This window comes from Bos taurus, chromosome 25 (assembly GCF_002263795.3).
Source record: "Bos taurus isolate L1 Dominette 01449 registration number 42190680 breed Hereford chromosome 25, ARS-UCD2.0, whole genome shotgun sequence".
NCBI lineage: Eukaryota > Metazoa > Chordata > Mammalia > Artiodactyla > Bovidae > Bos > Bos taurus.
The window spans coordinates 9936258-9956110 of NC_037352.1; the positions used below are offsets into that span (position 1 = coordinate 9936258).

The following is a 19853-nucleotide window of genomic DNA, read 5'->3' on the forward strand; positions in this document are numbered from 1 at the left end:
GATTGTTGCTGGTGAATTGAGCTTGAGCTGGGAAATGGTTCTTGGCTCTAGGGGAGGTGGCAGCAAGCAAGCCCTAGTGGAAGCATTTGCCAATTTCTGTGGCCCATCTCGAGCTGTCAGTAGAAAGCCACTGAGCACAGAACTGGGGAGGGATGTGTTCATCAACCAGCACAGCTCCCGTCCCCGCTGGAAAGGGGTCTGTAAAGGACTAGGGGCTGGGAGGCAGGTTTGGTTTGTGACTCGGGAGTAGTTGAGTTTGGAACAAGATCCAGCATGAACCATCCTTTGTGTCCCCTCTTCCTGGCATCCCCAACCCCCTCCTTCCCCCCCCCCCCCGCCTCGAGTCCCTCAAAGCAAAGAGTCAAAGGGTGGAATGATGTCTTTCAACATTTATTGACAGGTGGCATTGTTCGTTAGCAGGCTCCTGTTCATGTCATTGAAATGGTGGCATGTTCAAGATGTGGCAAGAGGGTCTTGAAGGCTGGTGACCTTTCAGGCAGGAGTGCGGTGGTCTTGCTACTGTGTGGTTACTGTCTTGTACACCTTATGACGGTGTAGCGACGGCAGCACACTGCAGAGAACCAGAGGACACGAGGACACTTCAGCACAGCCCAAACCCCCAGCCCCGCCCCAGCTCCCTGGCCCCTGCCCCCAAGGATGGACCCTCTTCACCTCTCCTCCTGCGCCTCCGACCAAAGCGCCTCCTTCGTCTGCGACATCTTCTTCGGCGGCGGCGGCGGCATCTGCTCCCGCTATGGGTGAGGCAGCATCGGTATCTGGCCATGGTGCTGGGTGGATTCGGCCTGGATGCTCAGAGCAGGGGATACCGCCTTGGTTGAGCCAGCCAACCTGTGAGCAGGTGGAATTTGTGGGCTGTGACAGGGGCCGACTTCCCGGCCTCTTATATAGACCCGGGCAGGGTCCTGGTCATTGTGAGGTCACAGAGACCCAGACCTCACAGACCAGGGTCAGAGCTGCCCAAATCATGCCCATATATGGGCATGTGGGAGGTGCTTGGTGAGGGAGGGCGGGGCTGTGATGTGCAGGGGTGGGGCTGTGATGTGTGTGGGGGTGGGGCCCCTCCACATTAATTAATGACCCCCCAGGTCATTAATGCATATAAATTTGACCACATCACATCATGCAGTGGGGAGGGGGGGGAGGTAGAGGAGTCATGACAGTTCCTGCCAAGCTGGTCCAAGACCCCATGAGCAGCCCGAACCCAGCTATGACGTCCAGGTCTCCATGCCGCCTCCTCTGTAAAGGAGGAATTCTGTAAAGGGGAATGAGGTGACTTTTTCTTTGTAAGGACACTCACTAGCTCATCCACTCAGTCAGTTTACAGTGTATGCCAGGTTCTGGCGAGGCCCTGGCAAATACTGGTAAACAAGTCAGACATGTTCCTGCCTAATAAACTTTACATTCTTAATGTAGAGAACATGAACTGTAACCCCACAGACTATATGTAGCCCACCAGACTCCTCCGTCCATGGAGTGCTCCAGCCGAGAATATTGGAGTGGGTTGCCCGTGCCCTCCTCCAGGGGATCTTCCCAGCCCAGAGATCGAACCCGGGTCTCTTGCATCACAGGCAGATTCTTTACCGTCTGAGCCACCAGGGAAACCCAATGAAATTACCATGCAGAGCACTTGTGAAAAAAATGCCTCAGAGAGAAACTCTGGGCTTTTATGAGAAAGTTATGCTGGAGGGACTTGACCTCAGGAGAGGCCCCAGGAAGGCCTCCTAAGGAAGATGATTGGAGTCGGAGGAGGGAAGAGCATCTGGGAAGAGGGATGAGCTGCTGCCAAGTCCTGAGGCAGCACGTGTGTGATTCCAGTAGTGAAACAGCCACTGAGGGAAGGCCACCGGCGCAGGAATGGGTTGGTGGTTGCCCAGAAGCGGGTGAAATGGGAGCGGCTGCTCCATAAGCGGTTCAGGGGCTCCTTTTGGTGTGAATAAATATGTTTTGGACCCAGATAGTGATGACAGTTACCCAACATGGTGAATGTTTTCATTGACACTGAATTTTCACTTTTTTAGTATGCTGGATTTTACATGATGTGAATTTTACCTCAATTGGTTAAAAAAAAAGTTCTGAGGCTGAAAGTTGCTTGGAAGGTGTAAGAAATCAAAGGGAGGCCGAGGGGGACGGAGCAGAGAGTGCGGGGGAAGGGTGGGCACAACAGATAAGGAAGGTAGCAATTAGAATTTGAAATCGTTACTCATAGCAGGAAACCAAAATAAGTGTCTTTGGCATGTGGTGGTGGTTTAGTCACCAAGTTGTGTCCAACTCTTGCAACCCCATGGACTGTAGCCCGCCAGGCTCCTCTGTCCATGGGATTCTCCAGGCAAGAATACTGGAATGGGTTGCTATTTCCTTCTCCTGGGGATCTTCCCAACCTGGGAACTGAATCTGAGTCTCCTGCATTGTAGGCAGATTCTTAACCAACTGAGCTACAAGGGAAGACTTTGGCATAGAAGTTTTGTTTCATTTAAGAAGTCAGAGTTAACATGGATACACTGCTATGTACAAAATAGATACCTAAGGAGAATCTACTGTGTAGCACAGGAGACTCTACTCAGTGCTCTGTGGTGGCCTAAACGGGAAAAGAATCTTAAAAAGAGTGGATATATGTATATATACAATGGATTCACCTTGCTGTACACCTGAAACTAACACAACATTTAAGTCAATTATACTCCCATAGGGCCTCCCTGGTGGCTCAGAGATTAAAGCATCTGCCCGCAATGCGGGAGAGGGTTCCATCCCTGGGTTGGGAAGATCCCCTGGAGAAGGAAATGGCAACCCACTCCAGTATTCTTGCCTGGAGAATCCCATGGAGGGAGGAGCCTGGTAGGCTACAGTCCACGGGGCCGCAAAGAGCTGGACATGACTGAGTGACTTCACTTTCAGTTTCACTTATACTCCCATAAAAATTAATAAAAAGGAAGAAATCAGAGGTGATTTGGATGGTGGTTAGAGTCTCCTCTTTGGGGATCTACACGACAAGTATTTGGGGATAGTGGGTATCATGTTTGCCAGTTACTCTTGAGTGATTCAGAAAGAGAACAGTAACAAGGGCTGCATGTCTACATTAAGTAAGCGGGAGATGAAGGGAGGGAGGCAGGGACGGAGGGAAAAAGAGGGGAGTAGATGGAATAGAATACTAACAATCAACCAGTCTGGGTGAAAGACAGTTTTTTGTATGGTTCTTGTGACTTTTCTCTAACTTTGAAGTTATTTCAAAATAAATTATTAAGACAATTCTTCCGAAACACAAAAGGAAAAGAAGGCCTTCCAGGGCTGGTATAAGGGCTCCACCCTTATCAAGGGCCCAGACTTCTTTTATCTTTCACCTCTGCCCCAAGGAAGTCCTTTCCACCCTCAAGGTTGCCTCATAGTCGAAAATCATGGGTGCCAAGGACGGTTATGCAGTTTGTATACTGCTCACAGCTCTCAGCCAAAGGGATTGGATGGTGCAGGCCAGGGCAAGCACCCAGAGGTAAGCTTCTGCCCATGGGAGCTGTCTTTTTTCTAATTAGATAGCTCACAAAGGCACATTAAGGGCCAGCCTCAGCCCTGCTGAAAATTCAGCTGTACCTACTGTCCAAGAAGGAATGAAGAAAAAGGGGGGGTGGGCCAAAGGAGTCCTAACGCATGCTATAAAGAACTTTCCCAGACACCTCCACCAGCAACTTCTGATCATTTGCCTGATGGCAAGAGCACTCTGCCCCTCAGGATAAAGCTGGGGTTCTTAGGAAGGAGAAAGGGGCCAGTGGGTAGTTAGTACCCCAGAGGGCGTATAGCCAGAAACTTCTAGGACCCCACCTCCCAACCCACAAGGTGGGAAAACCATGAATCTGAAGCTCTAATCCAATAAGTTATAAGTGAGCTGCACCTGGCAGGTAGGCAGGAAGCACCAAATTCTCACTAATTGGTTCATGTCCAGACGGACTTAAGATACACACCCTGTCCTGTAACACTGAGTACTTTTTGAAGATAAGCCGTGTGGTCTCAAAGGAGCCCCATGAGATGACAGAGAGGGGTATTTACCCAGTTTTGCAGATGAGGAATTTTTTTTTTTTAGTTTTATATTTTTCTTAATTTATTTTTTTATACAGCAAAGTGATTTTGTACAGCAAAGTGATTCAGTTATACATATATACATTCTTTTTTTTAAATATTCTTTTCCATAATGGTTGATCATAGGGTATTTATTTTTAATTAGAGGATAATTGCTTTCCAATGTCATGTTAATGTCTGCTGTAAAACAACCAGATGAGACATCCGAGTCATACAGAACAGGTCCCTCTGTCACCGGGGTTTTTATTGAGCACCTACTGTGTGCCAGCACTCTTGTAGGCAGTGGGAATACCACATGAGCAAGAGAGGTTCTTGCCCCCAAGAAGCTCACCTTCTAGTTGGGACAGACAATATTATTCAAGTGAACAAACAAATGAACAGAAGACTTTGAAGTTTATTACAGGTGTGCATAGACTAGGCTGATACTACTTTAGGGTCCTGAGGACAGGACTTGTTGAGGAGGTGACATCAGAGCTGAGATCCCAGTGAGACAAAGGAGCCAGCTCTCTCGGCGTCTGTCCCGTGTGGGTGTCCCAGCTGGGAGGGAGCAAGTGGCTCTGCGCCACGTGGTCACTCAGGGAGGCAGGCTTCCTCGGACACGGGCTCCAAGCACATCCCGGGTGTCCACATTCAGAGGAGGGGTGGGCAGGGAAGGCTCCTCTGCCACCTAACTGCCTGGGCCCGGAGCAATACTCTGTGCTTCTGTTCCCACCTCATCGGTGAGTCTGTCACATGACCCATGGGCCACAAGGAAGGTCTGGAGGCCAAGTCCACGGGCTGCCACTTCCCAGCAACGTCATGCTGTGAAAGGGGCTGTGGATCATTGCCACAGCCGGGAGGGACCCAGGGTAGCTGGTGGGGAACTCGTACCCCAGGGAGGTCTGAGACAGCTGCTCCGTGGAATGGGCAGGTGGACTGAGGTTTGGCTGAGGCTGAGGCCACCGCACAGGAGTGGCCCATTGTGTTCAGGTCTCTGTAGGGCGACAGGAAGAAGCATGGAACTAAAAGGAGGCCCCTGTGGCTATAGAGGAGGATGCAGGTCTCAATCTTACAGTTTAGTGGAGGAGATGAGCGTGAATCAAATCATCAGAAAGGTAGGGGTGAGGTCCCGGTAAAAGGCGGCCCTCGGAGCTCCAGGACGGGGCATTTGGCCAGCTCCGGAGCCAGAGGACTTGTGGAGGCCACCAGAAATGCTGGGATTTGTGGGTTCTCGCAGCCGGCTATTTACCCTCAATAATGCAACACTTGCCACTAACTCATAGTGATTGCTTTATTATTTGTCTCCAAGGAGAATACAAGTTCTGTGGATTCAGGAACTCAATTTTGTTCACTGAGGTCATCCCAGCACTGAGAGTAATCAGTACATAAAAGACATCCAAAATCCAAATATTTGCGGAAGAACTGAACAATAAAGGGACGCTTTGTATGATCAGGCTCTTTTATTGTCATTTTCTAAATATAAGATCATGGATTGATAGTATGACTTTTGAAATGTCAGCACCCTCTCTCTGCCCACTGCCCCAGTTCTGCTGGGCTGGCCCCAGGCTGAGAAACCTCCAAGACTCCTGCCATCTCAAACACACGCCGAGTCTCAGAAGGACACCCAGTTCTGTCCCCTGAGGCCCTGGTTGGTCAGTCACACAGTGTGTCCTATCCTCCCCCCTCCCTCCAACACACACATCCGTGATGTCACAATGGCCACCCACGGCCGCCTTGATCAAGGGGAGATGTCATCAAAGAGATGGAGAGAGAGGTAGGGGCTTCATGCGGCCTTCTGCCTTTGAGAAGTGTGGAGCCAGGCCGTTAATTCTCGGGGTAACGAGAAAAGGTCAACAGGAGGCAGACAGTGTTGTAAAGGTGCCACCACACTCACCACTTTGCAGCCAGGGGTCGGTCCTGGGTGCGGGAGTTCCCACACATGGTCATGAAGGTGTGTGTGGGAAGGTGCTTGCTAGAGCACTCTGTGGGAAGAAAATTGACAGTCCCTGACTGTCCATCTTAAGGAAACAGTCCATTGTCGCGTCCATATCGCAGCCATTCAGAAGAACACTGCATTTCATTCCTTTTAATGGCTGAATAATAGTCCCTTGTGTATATAAAATATTGCCATTTGCAGCAACCTGCAGTGGACCTGGAGATTATCATAGTAAATGAAGTCAGACAGAGAAAGGCAAATATCATGTGATATTGCTTATATGTGGAATATTAAAAAAAAGGATACAAATGAATTTATTTACAAAATAGAAACAGATTCACAGACCTAGAGAATGAATTTACGGTTACTAGGGGAGATAAGGGGGAGGGAGGGATTGGGAGCTTGGGGTTGACATATGCACAGTCCTCTATTTAAAATAGATAGGCAATAAGGACCTACTGTACAACACAGGGAACTCGGCTCAGGACTCGGTAATAACCTAAATGGGAAAAGAATTTGGAAAAGGATAGATACATGTATGCTTGCATGCTTAACTGTTCAGTCATGTCTGATACTTTGCGACCCCATGGACTGTAGCCCACCAGGCTCCTCTGTCTGTGGAATTTTCCAAGCAAGAATTCTGGAGTGGGGTGCCATTTCCTACTCCTGGGGATCTTCCAGACCCAGGGAGTGGCCCCACATCTCCTGTGTCTCCTGCATCGGCACACAGATTCTTTACCATTGAACCACCTGGGAAGCCCAGATACATGTATATGTATCACTTAATCACTTTACTGTACACTTGAAACTAACATGGCACTGTTATTCAACTGTACTCTAAAATAAAATTAAAAAATAAAGAACTGTAACCAGAGCTATGTGCCCTGATACGAAAGGAAGTCCACAGTGTATCAAAATGCAGGGCATCACCCTTTGTCTGCAAAAATTTTTATATGTTCACATATGCATAGTGAAAAGTCCAGAATATAATATATTGACTTAGCAGTGGGGAGTGAAATCATGAAAGGTTTCACTCTCTGTTTTATTCGTTTTTGTATTGTTTGGAATCTTTTACCAGTCTAAGGGCCATTGACATTGCTGGATACTTAGTGAGTTATTTCCATCATGGGAAAAAAAATAAAAATCATAATACCCGTTACCTTGTTCCCTGAGCAACTGCCATGTACCAGGAACCTATTTAATTGTCAGGTTATTTTTCTTTTTTTAGTACACTTTTCTTTTGGAAAAAGTTGAAAAGTTCGTTGCAAAGAGTTCCCATCTACTACTCACACAGTTTCCCCCATTGTTAACATCTTATGTCATCTTATAAAAACCAGAGTTGTAACGTTACTATTAACCAACTCCAGACTCTATTTGGATTTCACCAATTTTTCCACAAATGCCCATTTTTGTTCCAGGATCCAGTTCAGGGTATCACATCCAGTTTTCCTTGTTATTAACGTCGTGTTTGGGACGATGCGTCTGTCACAATTAATAAACCAATTTTGATGCATTATTATTAATTAAAGTCTAGACCTTATTCATAGTCCCTTAGTTTTTCCTTCACATCCTTTTTCTGTTCCAGGATCCCATTTAATCATCATGTCTCCTTGGGCTCCTCTGGGCTGCGCTGATTTCTCAGACTTGTCTTTGATGACTATGACAGTTCTGCGGAGCACTGGTCAGGTATTTTGCAGAAGGCCCCTCAGTTAGGGTTTGTCTGATGTTCTTCTCATGACTAGACTGGAGAATATGTGTTTGGAGGAGGAAGATCACAGAGGGAAAGGGTCGTTCTTCTCACCTCTGAATGAGGGCACGTGCTCTCAAGCCGACCTACCGTGGTTGAAGTGTCCCTTGATCACTGCTGAGGCACCGCGTGTGGGGTTTCTTTACTACTGTGTACAATATTATGCGGAGGGAAGTCACTGTGCAGCCCACATTGCAAGGGCTGGGAAGTTATGCCCCACCTCCATGAGGGCAGAGTATGTGCATAAAGTCTTTGAAATGCTTCTGCCCTGGAGATTTGTCCGTGCTCCCTCATGTCTTTATTTCAATCCTACCTTTACATCAGTATAGACTTATGGGCATTTCATACTGTGGGTTATAATTCATACTGTGCTTTATGGTATTGCTCAAGTTATTCCCATTTTGGCCATTAGCTCTTCAGCTGGCCCCTGTGTCCCTTTGACGTGCCCTACCATTGTGAGTTTCTGAGCACCTCCTTACATTCTGGCTCTATTCGATACCCCAGGCCCATCTTGTATATTTCCTGTTTTAGACCTCAGTTCAGTTCAGTCGCTCAGTGGTGTCCAACTCTTTGCGGCCCCATAGACCGCAGCATGCCAGGCTTCCCTGTCCATCACCAGCTCCCGGAGCTTACTCAAACTCATGACCATTGAGTCGGTGATGCCATCCAACTATCTCATCCTCTGTTGTCCCCTTCTCCTCCTGCCTTCAATCTTTCCCAGCATCAGGGTCTTTACCTAGAAATCAACCATTTCTCCAAGGAACCCTAGTTCCTTTTATTGGAGGATGGCTTTAGAGATCAAAGACTGGATGCTGGATGTGCTTGTTGCTGTGGGCTGTTGTTTCTTTTAGGCCCTCTGGGAAACATACTTGTGTGTAATAACCTGTGTATGTGTATGTGTGTGTGTGCTCAGTCACTCAGTTGTGTCCGACTCTTTGTGACCCCCTGGACTATAGTCCACCAGGCTCCTCTTCCCATGGGATTTCCCAGGCAAGAATACTGGAGTGGGTTGCCATTCCCTTCTCCAGAGGATCTTCCCAACCCAGGATTGAACCTGCACTCCTGTGTCTCCTGCACTGGCAGGCGGATTCCTTACCATTGCACCAGCAGGGAAGCCCTTGTGTGTGAATACAAATCCATACATATTTCTATATGTAGCCTTCTGTATCACTGTTAAAGGTAAGTTCACCCTGATGTCTCTAACTCTGATCCACCGCCACATGGATCATTCCAGGCTCCTCCCCTTGCTTAGTTACATAACTTCTCACCCAACAGTGGGAAACCTGTCTTCTAGAAATCTACCATCCATTTTCTCACATTGAACTCCACCATGCATGTACAGTGGTTTTAGAATTTTTAACCTTTATCCTGACACCTTTCCTTTTATAAGTTTATTCAGTTGATATTTATTGAATGCCCTTTATGGTGAGCACTGTTCTACCCACAGTAAACAAAGCAAAGATCCCTGCCCTCATGGAGTTAATATTCTAATACAGGCGATGGAGCAAGTAGTATGATAAGTAAGTTGTTGAGTATGTTGTAGAGCAGGATGAGGATGGCTGGACCAGCTGGGGCTGGTTGGAACGAGCAGCGGTTTAGGGTAATCAGGGCAGGCCTTGTTGATGAGGTGACATTTGAGCAAATCCTGAAGGCAAGGAGGGAGTCAATGATGTGGCTATCAGGGAGACGTGTCTCAGGCAGAGGGACCAGCCTGTGCAAAGGCCCCGGTAGGAGGCTGTACTCGCTGTGTTCAAGGAACAGTCAGAAGGTTGGGGTGGCTGCAGCAGAGAGAGGTCAGGGGTTAGGGGAGGCAAAATCATACAGGTAGGGGAGGGTTACCACATTATAGATGGCTTTCTTGGCCATGCTAAGGATTTGGCTTTTACTCTGAATGAGATGGAGACCACAGGTATGACATTCTCTGACTCGAGGGACCCCTTGTGCTGCTGCTGTGTTGGGAAGGGCAGGGGTGGGGACAGGGTGGAAGCAGAGGGCCCAGTGAGGAGGCTGTATCCATCACACAGAGAAGCAGCGACGGAGGCTCAGACCAGGGTGGTCGCAGTGGGCTTGATGAGGAGGGGTTCGATTCTGGCTCAGTTTTGAAGATGGAGCCAACAGGACTTACTAGCAGCCTGAATGAGGGGAGCAAGAGAGAAAGAAGAGGGACTTCCCTGGTGGTCCAGTGGTTAAGAATCCGACAGCCAATACAGGGGACCCAGATGCAATCCCTGGTCTGGGAAGATTCCACGTGCCACAGGGCAGCTAAGCCCGTGTGCTGCAACTCCTGAGCCCATGCTTTCTAGAGCATGTGATCCGTACAAGAGAAGCCACCGCAGTGAGAAGCCCGGGCACCACAGCTAGAGAGTGGCCTCCGCTTGCCACAGCTATAAAAAGCCCATGCACACCACAAAGACCCAGCACAGCCAAAAATAAATGATAAATTATTTAATTAATTGAAAAAAAAAAGTAAAAGACGAGTCAAGGATGGTGCTGAGGCTTTTGGCATGAGCACCCGGAAGGGACCAAGTTGCCATCAACTGAGATGGAGCAGGCGATGAGAAGGCTTGGGGGAAAGGTCCAGAATTCAGAAGTCTCCAAGGAGGTATTGAGCGGGCAGTTCAGTATCTGAGCCTGACGTCTGGGCTGAAGGTGATTTATTTGGGCATCTTGCATATTTAACTTACAAGACTGGGTCATTTCACTGTCTCAGTTTCCTATTGCTGCTGTGACATCGTATCAAAAACTATAGCGCAAAACAGCACAAATTTATTGTCTCCACAGTTCTGCAAGTCAGCATTCCAGAACTGGTCTTCTGGGGGTAGAATCAAGGTGTCCCCAGGGCCGCAGTCCTCTCTGGAGGCCCCCGGGGGAGAGCCCGTCCCCTCGCCTCTCGCAGCTTCTGGCCACTGCGCCCCCTGCCCTCCTTCCTCAACCGCCCCCGACCCTGGCCCTCCTGCCCCCAGCCTTTTCCAGTTGCTCATGATTGCACTAGGCCCACCTGGACACTCCCGGATAATTGCCCCATCTCAAGATCCTTAATCTCAGCAAATTTGCAAAATCCTTTTGCCGTGTAAGGTAACATGTTCATGGGTTTGGGGATTCGGACATCTCAGGGCGCCCACTGTGAGCATCACGGGGGTGAGCGGAGATGGAAACGAAGACAGTCCCCAGCACTGGGCCCGGGGCCTCCCAGTTTCGGGGGGCTGAGGAGCAGCTGGGGCCGAGGGAGCCGGGGGAGTGTCCTGGAAGCCACGTGGAGGAGGGGCACCGGGCGGAGGGAGGGGCGACGGCTGCTGTCCGTACAGAAACGATGCCTTTTCCTTCCTCTCTTTGTACCAAATCTGGGTAGATTGCCCTCTCAAGACACACCTCTGTTCAGACAAGCCATGTGTTAGGTGCCCACCTGCCACCTGGGCTTGTGGCTCCTGTGTTTGAAAAGTTCAGCGCACGGTGATGAGCCGTGAGCTCTCACAGAGGGACACAGACTAGGTGACAATTCATCGCAGCCCCGCTGGCCAGCATCGGAGCCAATCTCAGCACTCTAGGCGGGGAGGTCAAGGGGTGGGGGGCGCTGACTGCGAGCTTACAGCATTGTTACCTTCGAAGTCTGCCTGCTCCCAGAATACTCACCTGCAGTGTGGGCTTCACATGTTACTGAGAGCTGCTTTGCCTTTTTTTTTTTTAATATAAATTTATTTATTTTAATTGGAGGCTAATTACAATATTGTATTTGTTCTGCCATACATTGACATGAATCGGCCACGTGTGTACATGTGTTCCCCATCTTGAACCCCCCTCCCACCTCCCTCCCCATCCCATCCCTCTGGGTCATCCCAGTGCACCAGCCCGAGCATCCTGTATCCTGCATCGAACTTGGACTTGTGATTCGTTTCACATATAATAATATACATGTTTCAATGCCATCCTCCCAAATCATCCCACCCTCTCCCTCTCCCACAGAGTCCAAAAGACTGTTCTATACATCTGTGTCTCTTTTGCTGTCTCGCATACAGGGTTATCATTACCATCTTTCTAAATTCCATAATTATGCTTTTGAACTGTGGTGTTGGAGAAGACTCTTGAGAGTCCCTTGGACTGCAAGGAGATCCAACCAGTCCATTCTGAAGGAGATCAGCCCTGGGATTTCTTTGGAAGGAATGATGCTAAAGCTGAAACTCCAGTACTTTGGCCACCTCATGCGAAGAGTTGACTCATTGGAAAAGACTCTGATGCTGGGAGGGACTGGGGGCAGGAGGAGAAGGGGACGACAGAGGATGAGATGGCTGGATGGCATCACTGACTCGATGGATGTGAGTCTGAGTGAACTCCGGGAGTTGGTGATGGACAGGGAGGCCTGGCGTGCTGCGATTCATGGGGTTGCAAAGAGTTGGACATGACTGAGCGACTGATCTGATCTGATCTGATACTGTATTGGTATTTTTCTTTCTGGCTTTCTTCACTCAGTATAATAGGCTCCAGTTTCATCCACCTCATTAGAACTGATTCAAATATATTCTTTTTAATGGCTGAGTAATACTCCATTGTGTATATGTACCACAGCTTTCTTATCCATTCATCTGCTGATGGACATCTAGGTTTCTTCCATGTCTGGATATTACAAACATTAAAACATCTGTCAAAACATTTCATTTGGGAGGTTAATTCATTTCTCTTAATGAATTGCTTTTTAAAAAAATTTTAAGTGATTTTAGGTTTACAGATAATTGTGCAGCAAGTACTGGGAGTTCTCATATACCTCCTCTCCAGCCCCTCCCCCCAGTCCCCTCCCCACTTTCCCCCTGTTATTATTAACATCTTGGGACTTCCCTGGTGGTCCAGTGGTTAAGAATCTGCATTTCCACTGTAGGGGACACAGATCCCAAACCTGGTCCAGGAACTAAGCTCCTCTATGCCGAGAGGTGTGACCAAAAAACCAAAAACATCTTGCATTGCTGCGGTACCTTTGTTATAATTGATGAACCAGTATTGACACATCAGCTAAAGTCTTTGGCTTATATTGTTCTTCATGGGTAGCTCAGCTGGTAAAGAATCTGCCTGCAATGCAGGAGACCCTGGTTTGATCCCAGGGTCAGAAAGTTCCCCTGGAGAAGGGATAGGCTACCAACTCCAGTATTCTTGGGGCTTCCCTGGTGGGAATTCTTGGGCTTCCCTAGTGGTTCAGACAGTAAAGAATCTGCCTGCAATGCGGGAGACCTGGATTCAATCCCTGGGTTGGGAAGATCCCTTGGAGGAGGGCATGGCAACCCACTCTGTTCTTGCCTGGTGAATCCCCTGGACAGAGGAGCCTGGCAGAGTCCATGGGGTCTCAAAAAGTTGGGCACGACTGAGGGACTCAGCTCAGCACAGCACGTAGCTTGTATTAGGGTTTGACAGATGTATAATGACATGTGTCACCCCATGACAGTGTCCTACAGAATAGTTTCATGGCCCTAAAACTCCTCTGTGCTCCAGCTGTTCATCTCTTCTTCCTTTCCCAGCAACCACTGATCTCTTCACTATCTCCATAGTTTTGTCTTTTCCAGAATATTACATAAATTATTCTTTAGAGAATTCATAGACCCAATTTTGTAAGTATAGTCACCAAATACTCACAGTAAATGTGGAATTGAAATGAGAGGCCCTCACGTTAAACTTTGTGTGGTTCTCGATGAATCATTTTTAAAGAGCACATACTAGTTAAAGTCATGTTAACAGAGCTTCCCAGGAATGCGGAGTATCTTATCCTCAGATCTCTGGCTTAAAAATCAAACGTTTTAGGCAGACATGAACCTGCCCCCGACTCCTCCCTTATTCCTCCCGAATGTTAGTGCTCATCCTTCCAGGGCCCGTCTTTATATTCATATGTGTAGGTTCCCAATGCGAACATTTTGGGGTGCTGAAACCTTTGGCTGGCATCATACTGCCTGTATCTTGTGACTCGCTTTGTTTGCTGGGTGTTGTGCGTGCGGCTCACCCCTGTGGACACACAAGGGTGAGATGAGCGCATTTGCACTGTTGCACACCGCCTTTCCGCTCATGTCTTCATTTCCTTGTGATGCATACTTAGGCTAATTCAAGTTCTCTCTGTGACCGTGCTCCAGGCTTATTGTGGAGTTCATCTGTACACTCATAGTTCTCAGATTTCAGCAGCACCAGAGTCACCTGGAGGGCTTGTGAAAACACCTGTAGCTGCCACGCAACCCAAGGGTTTGGGTTGTTTGGGGTTTTGTTTTCCTTTTGTTCAGTATGTCTGGGGTAGAGCCTGTGCACTAGCATTTCGTTTTTTTTTTTTTTAACTTATTTTATTGAAGTCTAGTTGATGTATTTATAATGTGTTAATTTCTGCTGAACAGGAAAGTGATTCCGTTATATCCTTTTTCATATTCTTTTCCCATCATGGCTTGTTAGCGGATATTGAATATAGTCCCCTGTGCCATACAGCAGGACCTTGTTTGTGCATACTGGGTATAATGGTTTGCATCTGCTGATCCCAGCCTCCCAGTCCATCCCCCCAGCCCGCCCCCCGGCACCCCCCACCCCGCCCCCAGCAACCACAAGTCTGTTCTCCGTGGAGTCTGTTTCTGTTTTGTAGATAGTGTCATATTTTAGATTCCACACACAAGTGATATCATCTGGTATTCATCTTTCTCTGCCTGACTTACTTCATTTACTACGATCATCTCTGTTGCTGTTGTTCAGCCGCTCAGTCGCGTCCGACCCTTTGCGACATCTCCAGCGTGCCTCTTTGATCTCTTTGTGTCCGACTCTTTGATCATCTCGAGGGGGCCTGCATTTCTAAGTTTCCAGGTAGTGCCGAGCCTGCGGGTCTGAGGGCCACGCTCTGAGAGCCCCTGCAGGAGAAGACTGTGGGGCTGTAGGACAGGCGTGCTTTGAACTTGACCCCAAGTGCTACCTGGCTTGCAGATGTCCCAGGTCACACACACACAGCCCTGCACATTGTCCTTGTCCTCATGAACGTTCCTCACTGTCTAGCTTTACCTTTTTTTTTTTTTTACCAGTCTGATGGGTGGCTTGCTATTCTCTCTCTCTCTTTTTTCCTTTATTTTTTGTGACCAAACCTCTTCTATTTGAATAATTCTAGATTACAGGAAAGCTGCAAGGTGAGCACAGAGTTCCCATAAACCGCCTTGCCCAGCTCCCCCCATTGTTCTCATCTTCTGTCGTCTCCTATGAAAACTAGAAACACCCATTGGTACATCACCATTCACCATGCCATGCAGACTGTATTCAGATTTCAGGTGTTTCCACTAATGTCCTTTTTCTGTTCCAGGATATAAATTAGAATTCCGCCTTTCATCTGGTATATACCTTTCAAAACTAACTTAGTGATAAGCAGACCTGGGGAAACCAGCCCCTCCGCCCGCCGCTGGCCCACAAGTACAGATGCATTTCATGAGGCGTGGGAGAAGGGGCGGTGCTGGAGGCCCGGGGGCTTGGCTCCCTCCTCTGTCTCTGGCCGGCCAGATGGGGTGGGGGCTTTGTCCTCCCTGCAGGCCCTGGGGCCACTGTAATTAGAGGGATCGGGGAGATCCTGGGCTTTTACCTCTTGGGGACATGGGAGAGACTAGGGAGGGGACCCCAGTCTCCTGTGTGGAGGTAGCTGAGGCAGAGGAAGAGGCTTGGAGGGGTTGGACTTAAAATCTGGGTCTTTCACTCCTGAAGCAGGTGTGGGCCAGCCCTGTGCTGCTGTGGGAAGACAGCGGAGAGACCCCGAGCCTCCCAGGGCCTCCCGGGTGGGGAGACCCTCAGTGAACAAAGACTCACACAAATACACACATGAAACGAACCGCCACTTGCGTTAAATGCCACACAAAGGAAAAAGTCAAGGTTGTAAGAGGGAGATGGAAGGGAAGACCTAGTGTTAGTTGGGGACACAGTCTGGGCGGCATCTCTGGTAAATGAGCTTTAAGTGAGACCCCACAGCACAGGTTGGAGTTGGTTGGAGCCCAGGGAGGGGTGTCCTAGGCAGTGGACCAACCCTGAGGAGGGAGAGAGTTTGGGGAGTCAGAGGACCTGGAGAGGACCAGAGGCTGGGGTGCAGTGAGAGAGCCTGGCACAGGTGCCAAGGGGCCTCCGACAAGTCGCCTGTCCCTCCTCCAATCTGCCACTCACCAATCTGCTCAATACTGGAGCCCAGCGGTGTGGGCTACCCCCTTGGCCTCTTGGTTGTACTTGGAGGTGCCAGGCTGTCACTACCCAGAACTGAAGGCCTGGAATCCCCTCACTTCCAAGTCCCGTGGGCCCCCAGAGCTGGCCTGAGACAACCCCCCTCCCCTCCCCTGCACACACCCATCCTCACCTCCTCCATTCTGCATGCCACAGACACCTGGGATCCCAGGGACCCCCTGGCTAGCCTTCCAACATGAGGTGTTCTAGCCTCAGGACCTTTGCACGGGCCATTCCCTCTGCCTGGAACACTCTGGCCCAGAGCCTTGTGGCTGGCTGCTGCTCGTCATGAGACCCTTGACTCTTCAGAGAAGTTCCCCCTGGCCTCCCTGTCTAATGTTTCTCCTCCTCATCATCATTATCACAGCTCCCTGTTTTGTTTGTCATAGCACTGATAGGATCTGAAGTCATCTTTCTGTGTTTACTCTTTACTCCTCAACCTTATCTGTCTTGTTCCTGCACATCCCCAGGGCCCAGCGCAGAGAGCAAAGGTGCGTTCTACACACTCACCAAATGGACCCCATTCTGTCCCCTCCTTTGTTCTCCGTAGTCACAAGTTGCTGAAGCCCTCTCCCCGGGAACACTGCTTCCAGAGCCATCAGAGATTCTCCCCTCAATCCTTCTGGGGTCATAGAGAGCTTCTCAGAGAACTGGAAGAGAACCATGGCCTCTGCCTACCTCCCAGCACTCAGTATTTTATGTCATGTTCAATGTGGTACCAGCTCCTCTGCCACCTGGCCCTGCAGTTCTGGGTAAGGGCACCTGACCTACAGAAAATTCTGGAAAAATCAGGTCAACAAACATGTGCCATGCATCCAGGAAGGTGTGAGGCAGGCCCTGTCCCCCAGACACGGGCTCCTTGGGTGCTGACTGGGATGCTGCCCAGTGCTCCTCCAAAGGGGGTGTGACAGCAGGGCCACATGCCAGGCTCTGCACTTGGGCTGAGGTGAGGGAGGTGAGGCTGTTGTTATCTATGACCAGCAGCCTTTATGGAGGTGTGGGCCTTTGAGTGGGGTTTTGAGGGGTGAACAGGAGCTCACAAATCCAATGAGAAAGGGTGCTAAATGTATTATTCATTAAAAATCTCATTCTAAATGAAAAACAGTTTGGGGGTCAGTGATCTCCCTTGTCAGACTGCCCAACCATGATTGCTGAGAAATTCCAGCAGACCCCATTGAGCAAATGAGTCGTGTGTGTGTTTGTGTGTGCGCGCATGGACTCTTTGTGACCCCATGGACTGTAGCCCACCAGGCTCCTGTGTCCATGGGATTCCCCAGGCAAGAATACTGGAGCGGGTTGCCATTTCCTCCTCCAGGGGATGTTCCCGACACAGGGATCAAACGTGGGTCTCTTGCGTCTCCGCCTTGGCAGTCGGATTCTTTACCACTGTACCACCTGGGAAGTCCGCAAATGAGTTACTTGGGGTCAAATAATTTCAAAAAGAAAATTCGAAAAGCCTCTGGGAAAAAAAAAACTAAACTATTTTTACTCAAAAAAAAAGATGTTTAATGTGGCTCACAGGTCCCTTTGTAAGTTTGCTATGATGTGGAGTGGGGCCTCTGAAGTCTGAAAACAGGTCTGGACAGCCAGAGAGGAAAACCATTTACCAGTCTCTTATAAAGTTAAACATACACCTACCTTATGACCTGACAGCTCCACTTATAGGTACTTACCCAAGAGGAAAGAAAACCTGTGTCCACACAAAGACCTGTTCACAGATGTCCACGCAACTCTAACAGCCCCCAACTGGAAACATCCCAAATATCCATCAACAGGAGACTGAGCAAACAAATTGAGGAGCATCTGTGCAATAGGACACGTCTCAGCAATAAAACGGAGCAGAAAGCCCTTCACATGGCATCACACATGACCCTCACCCTCGTCACGCTGGGTGAAAGAAACCAAGAAAGGCATGTGCTGTGTGACTGCTTGCTTTGTACACAGTTCAAGAACAGGTGTGACTAGCTGATGTTTCTAGAAGGCAGATTGGGGGGTGGGGTGGGGGGTAGGGTTGGGAATGGGCATAAAGAAACTTTCTGGGAGGCTGGGAATGCCCTTGATCTTAATTTGAGTGGTGACAGTATATATGTGTGTATATATATATATTTATTTATTTTTTAAAGGGGAGGGGGTGCTTCACTGGAAGCTCAGTTGGTAAAGAATCTGCCTGCAATGGGGGAGACTAAGTTCAATCCCTGGGTCAGGAAGAGCCCCTTTAGAAGGGAATGGCAACCCACTCCAGTATTCTTGCCTGGAGAGTTCCATGGACAGAGGAGCCTGGGGGGCTGCCATCCGTGGGGCCGCAAAGGGACACACTAAGCAACTTGTGTGGGGCTTGGCTGGGGCACAGGGGTCAGGAAGGGTATAAAGAAACCTTCTGGGTGGCTAGGAATGCCCTTGATCTTGATTTGAGTGGTACAGGTATTAAAAAAAATTGTCAAGCTGGGCCCTGATGATTAATGTAGTTCATACATTTGTTATGTAAATGTTATCCCTTAAGAAAATCAAAAGCAGCCCTTGGGGGCCCACTGAACACAGCTCCCGGGATGATAAGGCACTTATGTGGCTGTGTGACGGGAAACAGAAACTCAGCCAGCCGCCAGTCAGGGTTTATTTTCACTTTCCCGCCTGGTCTGCGGTTGGCGGGGCTGTGCAGAGACGGGCACGTGAGCGGCTCCCCAGGGAAGGCTGCCAGGAGCCCGGGTCCCCAGCTTCCCAGGTCAGCTGCCTGGCTGCAGCGCCTCCCGTGGAACTCCCTCCAGGCGGGGCCTCCTTTTTCCCCAAGCCCCCATCCTCCATGCTTGGTGTATCAAGACAAGAATGCAGAAAACATGAATGGTTATGAGCCCCCGTGTTGTTTGTTTTTTCAATTAAAAATTTAAAAATATCGGCCATACGAACAGAGACACAGACAGAGAGAACAGACTGGACACCGCAGGGGAAGAAGAGAGTGGGCCGGGTTGAGAGTAGCATTAAAATATACACATTACAACGTGTGCAATAGATAGCTAGGGGGAGGTTGCTGTATAACACTGGGAGCTCAGCCTGTTGCCCTGTGATGACCTAGAGAGGTCGGGTGGGTGGGGGGAGGGAGGCTCAAGGGGCGGGGCGGGGTGGGGGCGGAGAGTGGGGAGCGGTATGTGTTTACTTAGGCTGATTCACGTTGGTGTCCAGCAGAAACCAGCTCAACATTGTAAAGCAATTATCCTCCAATGAAAAATAAAAAGTTAGTAAAAAAATAAAGTAATCCTCGGAAGATTACAAAAACTCAGCCATAAAAAAGAAACAAAATTTTGGCGTTGGCAGCAACACGGATGAACTTGGAGGGCATTATGCCAGGTGAAATGAGCCAGGCAAAGACAAATACTATATAATACCATTTTATATGTGAAATCTAAGAAACACAACAGACTAGTGAATAGAACCAAGAAAAAGCAGACTCACATATGTAGAGAACATGCTCGCTCGTGGTTACCGTGGCGAGAGGCGAAGGGGAGGGGTAGTAGGAGTAGGAGAGTAAGAGGCGCAAAATATGAGGTGAAGTAAGTGAAGTCGCTCAGTCGTGTCTGACTCTTTGTGACCCCGTGGACTGTAGCCCACCAGGCTCCTCCGTCCATGGGATTTTCCAGGCAAGAGTACTGGACTGGGTTGCCATTGCCTTCTCCAGGGGATCTTTCCGACCCAGGGATCAAACCTGGGTCTCCTGCATTGTAGACGCGCTTTTACCATCTGAGCCACCTGGGAAGTCTATAAAATAAGTTACAAGCAGATATTGTACAACACGGAGTATACAGCCTGTGATCTGTAATAACTATGAATGGAGCGTAGCCTTTAAAAATTATGAATCACTAGGTTGTACATCTGTAATTTATGTAATATTATACATCAGCTATACTTCAACTTAGAAAACTAGGGAATTCC

The 19853-nt window shown here is 48.9% G+C and overlaps 1 protein-coding gene across 1 annotated transcript; it reads right to left on the bottom strand.

Annotated features, from left to right (window-relative positions):
- Window positions 1–384: 384 nt before the first annotated feature.
- PRM1 (protamine 1) lies at window positions 385–864 on the bottom strand. The gene is given in 2 exon segments (NM_174156.2): window positions 385–571; window positions 673–864. Coding segments are annotated over 2 exon segments (156 nt in total). The 5' UTR covers window positions 785–864; the 3' UTR covers window positions 385–527.
- Window positions 865–19853: the final 18989 nt, after the last annotated feature.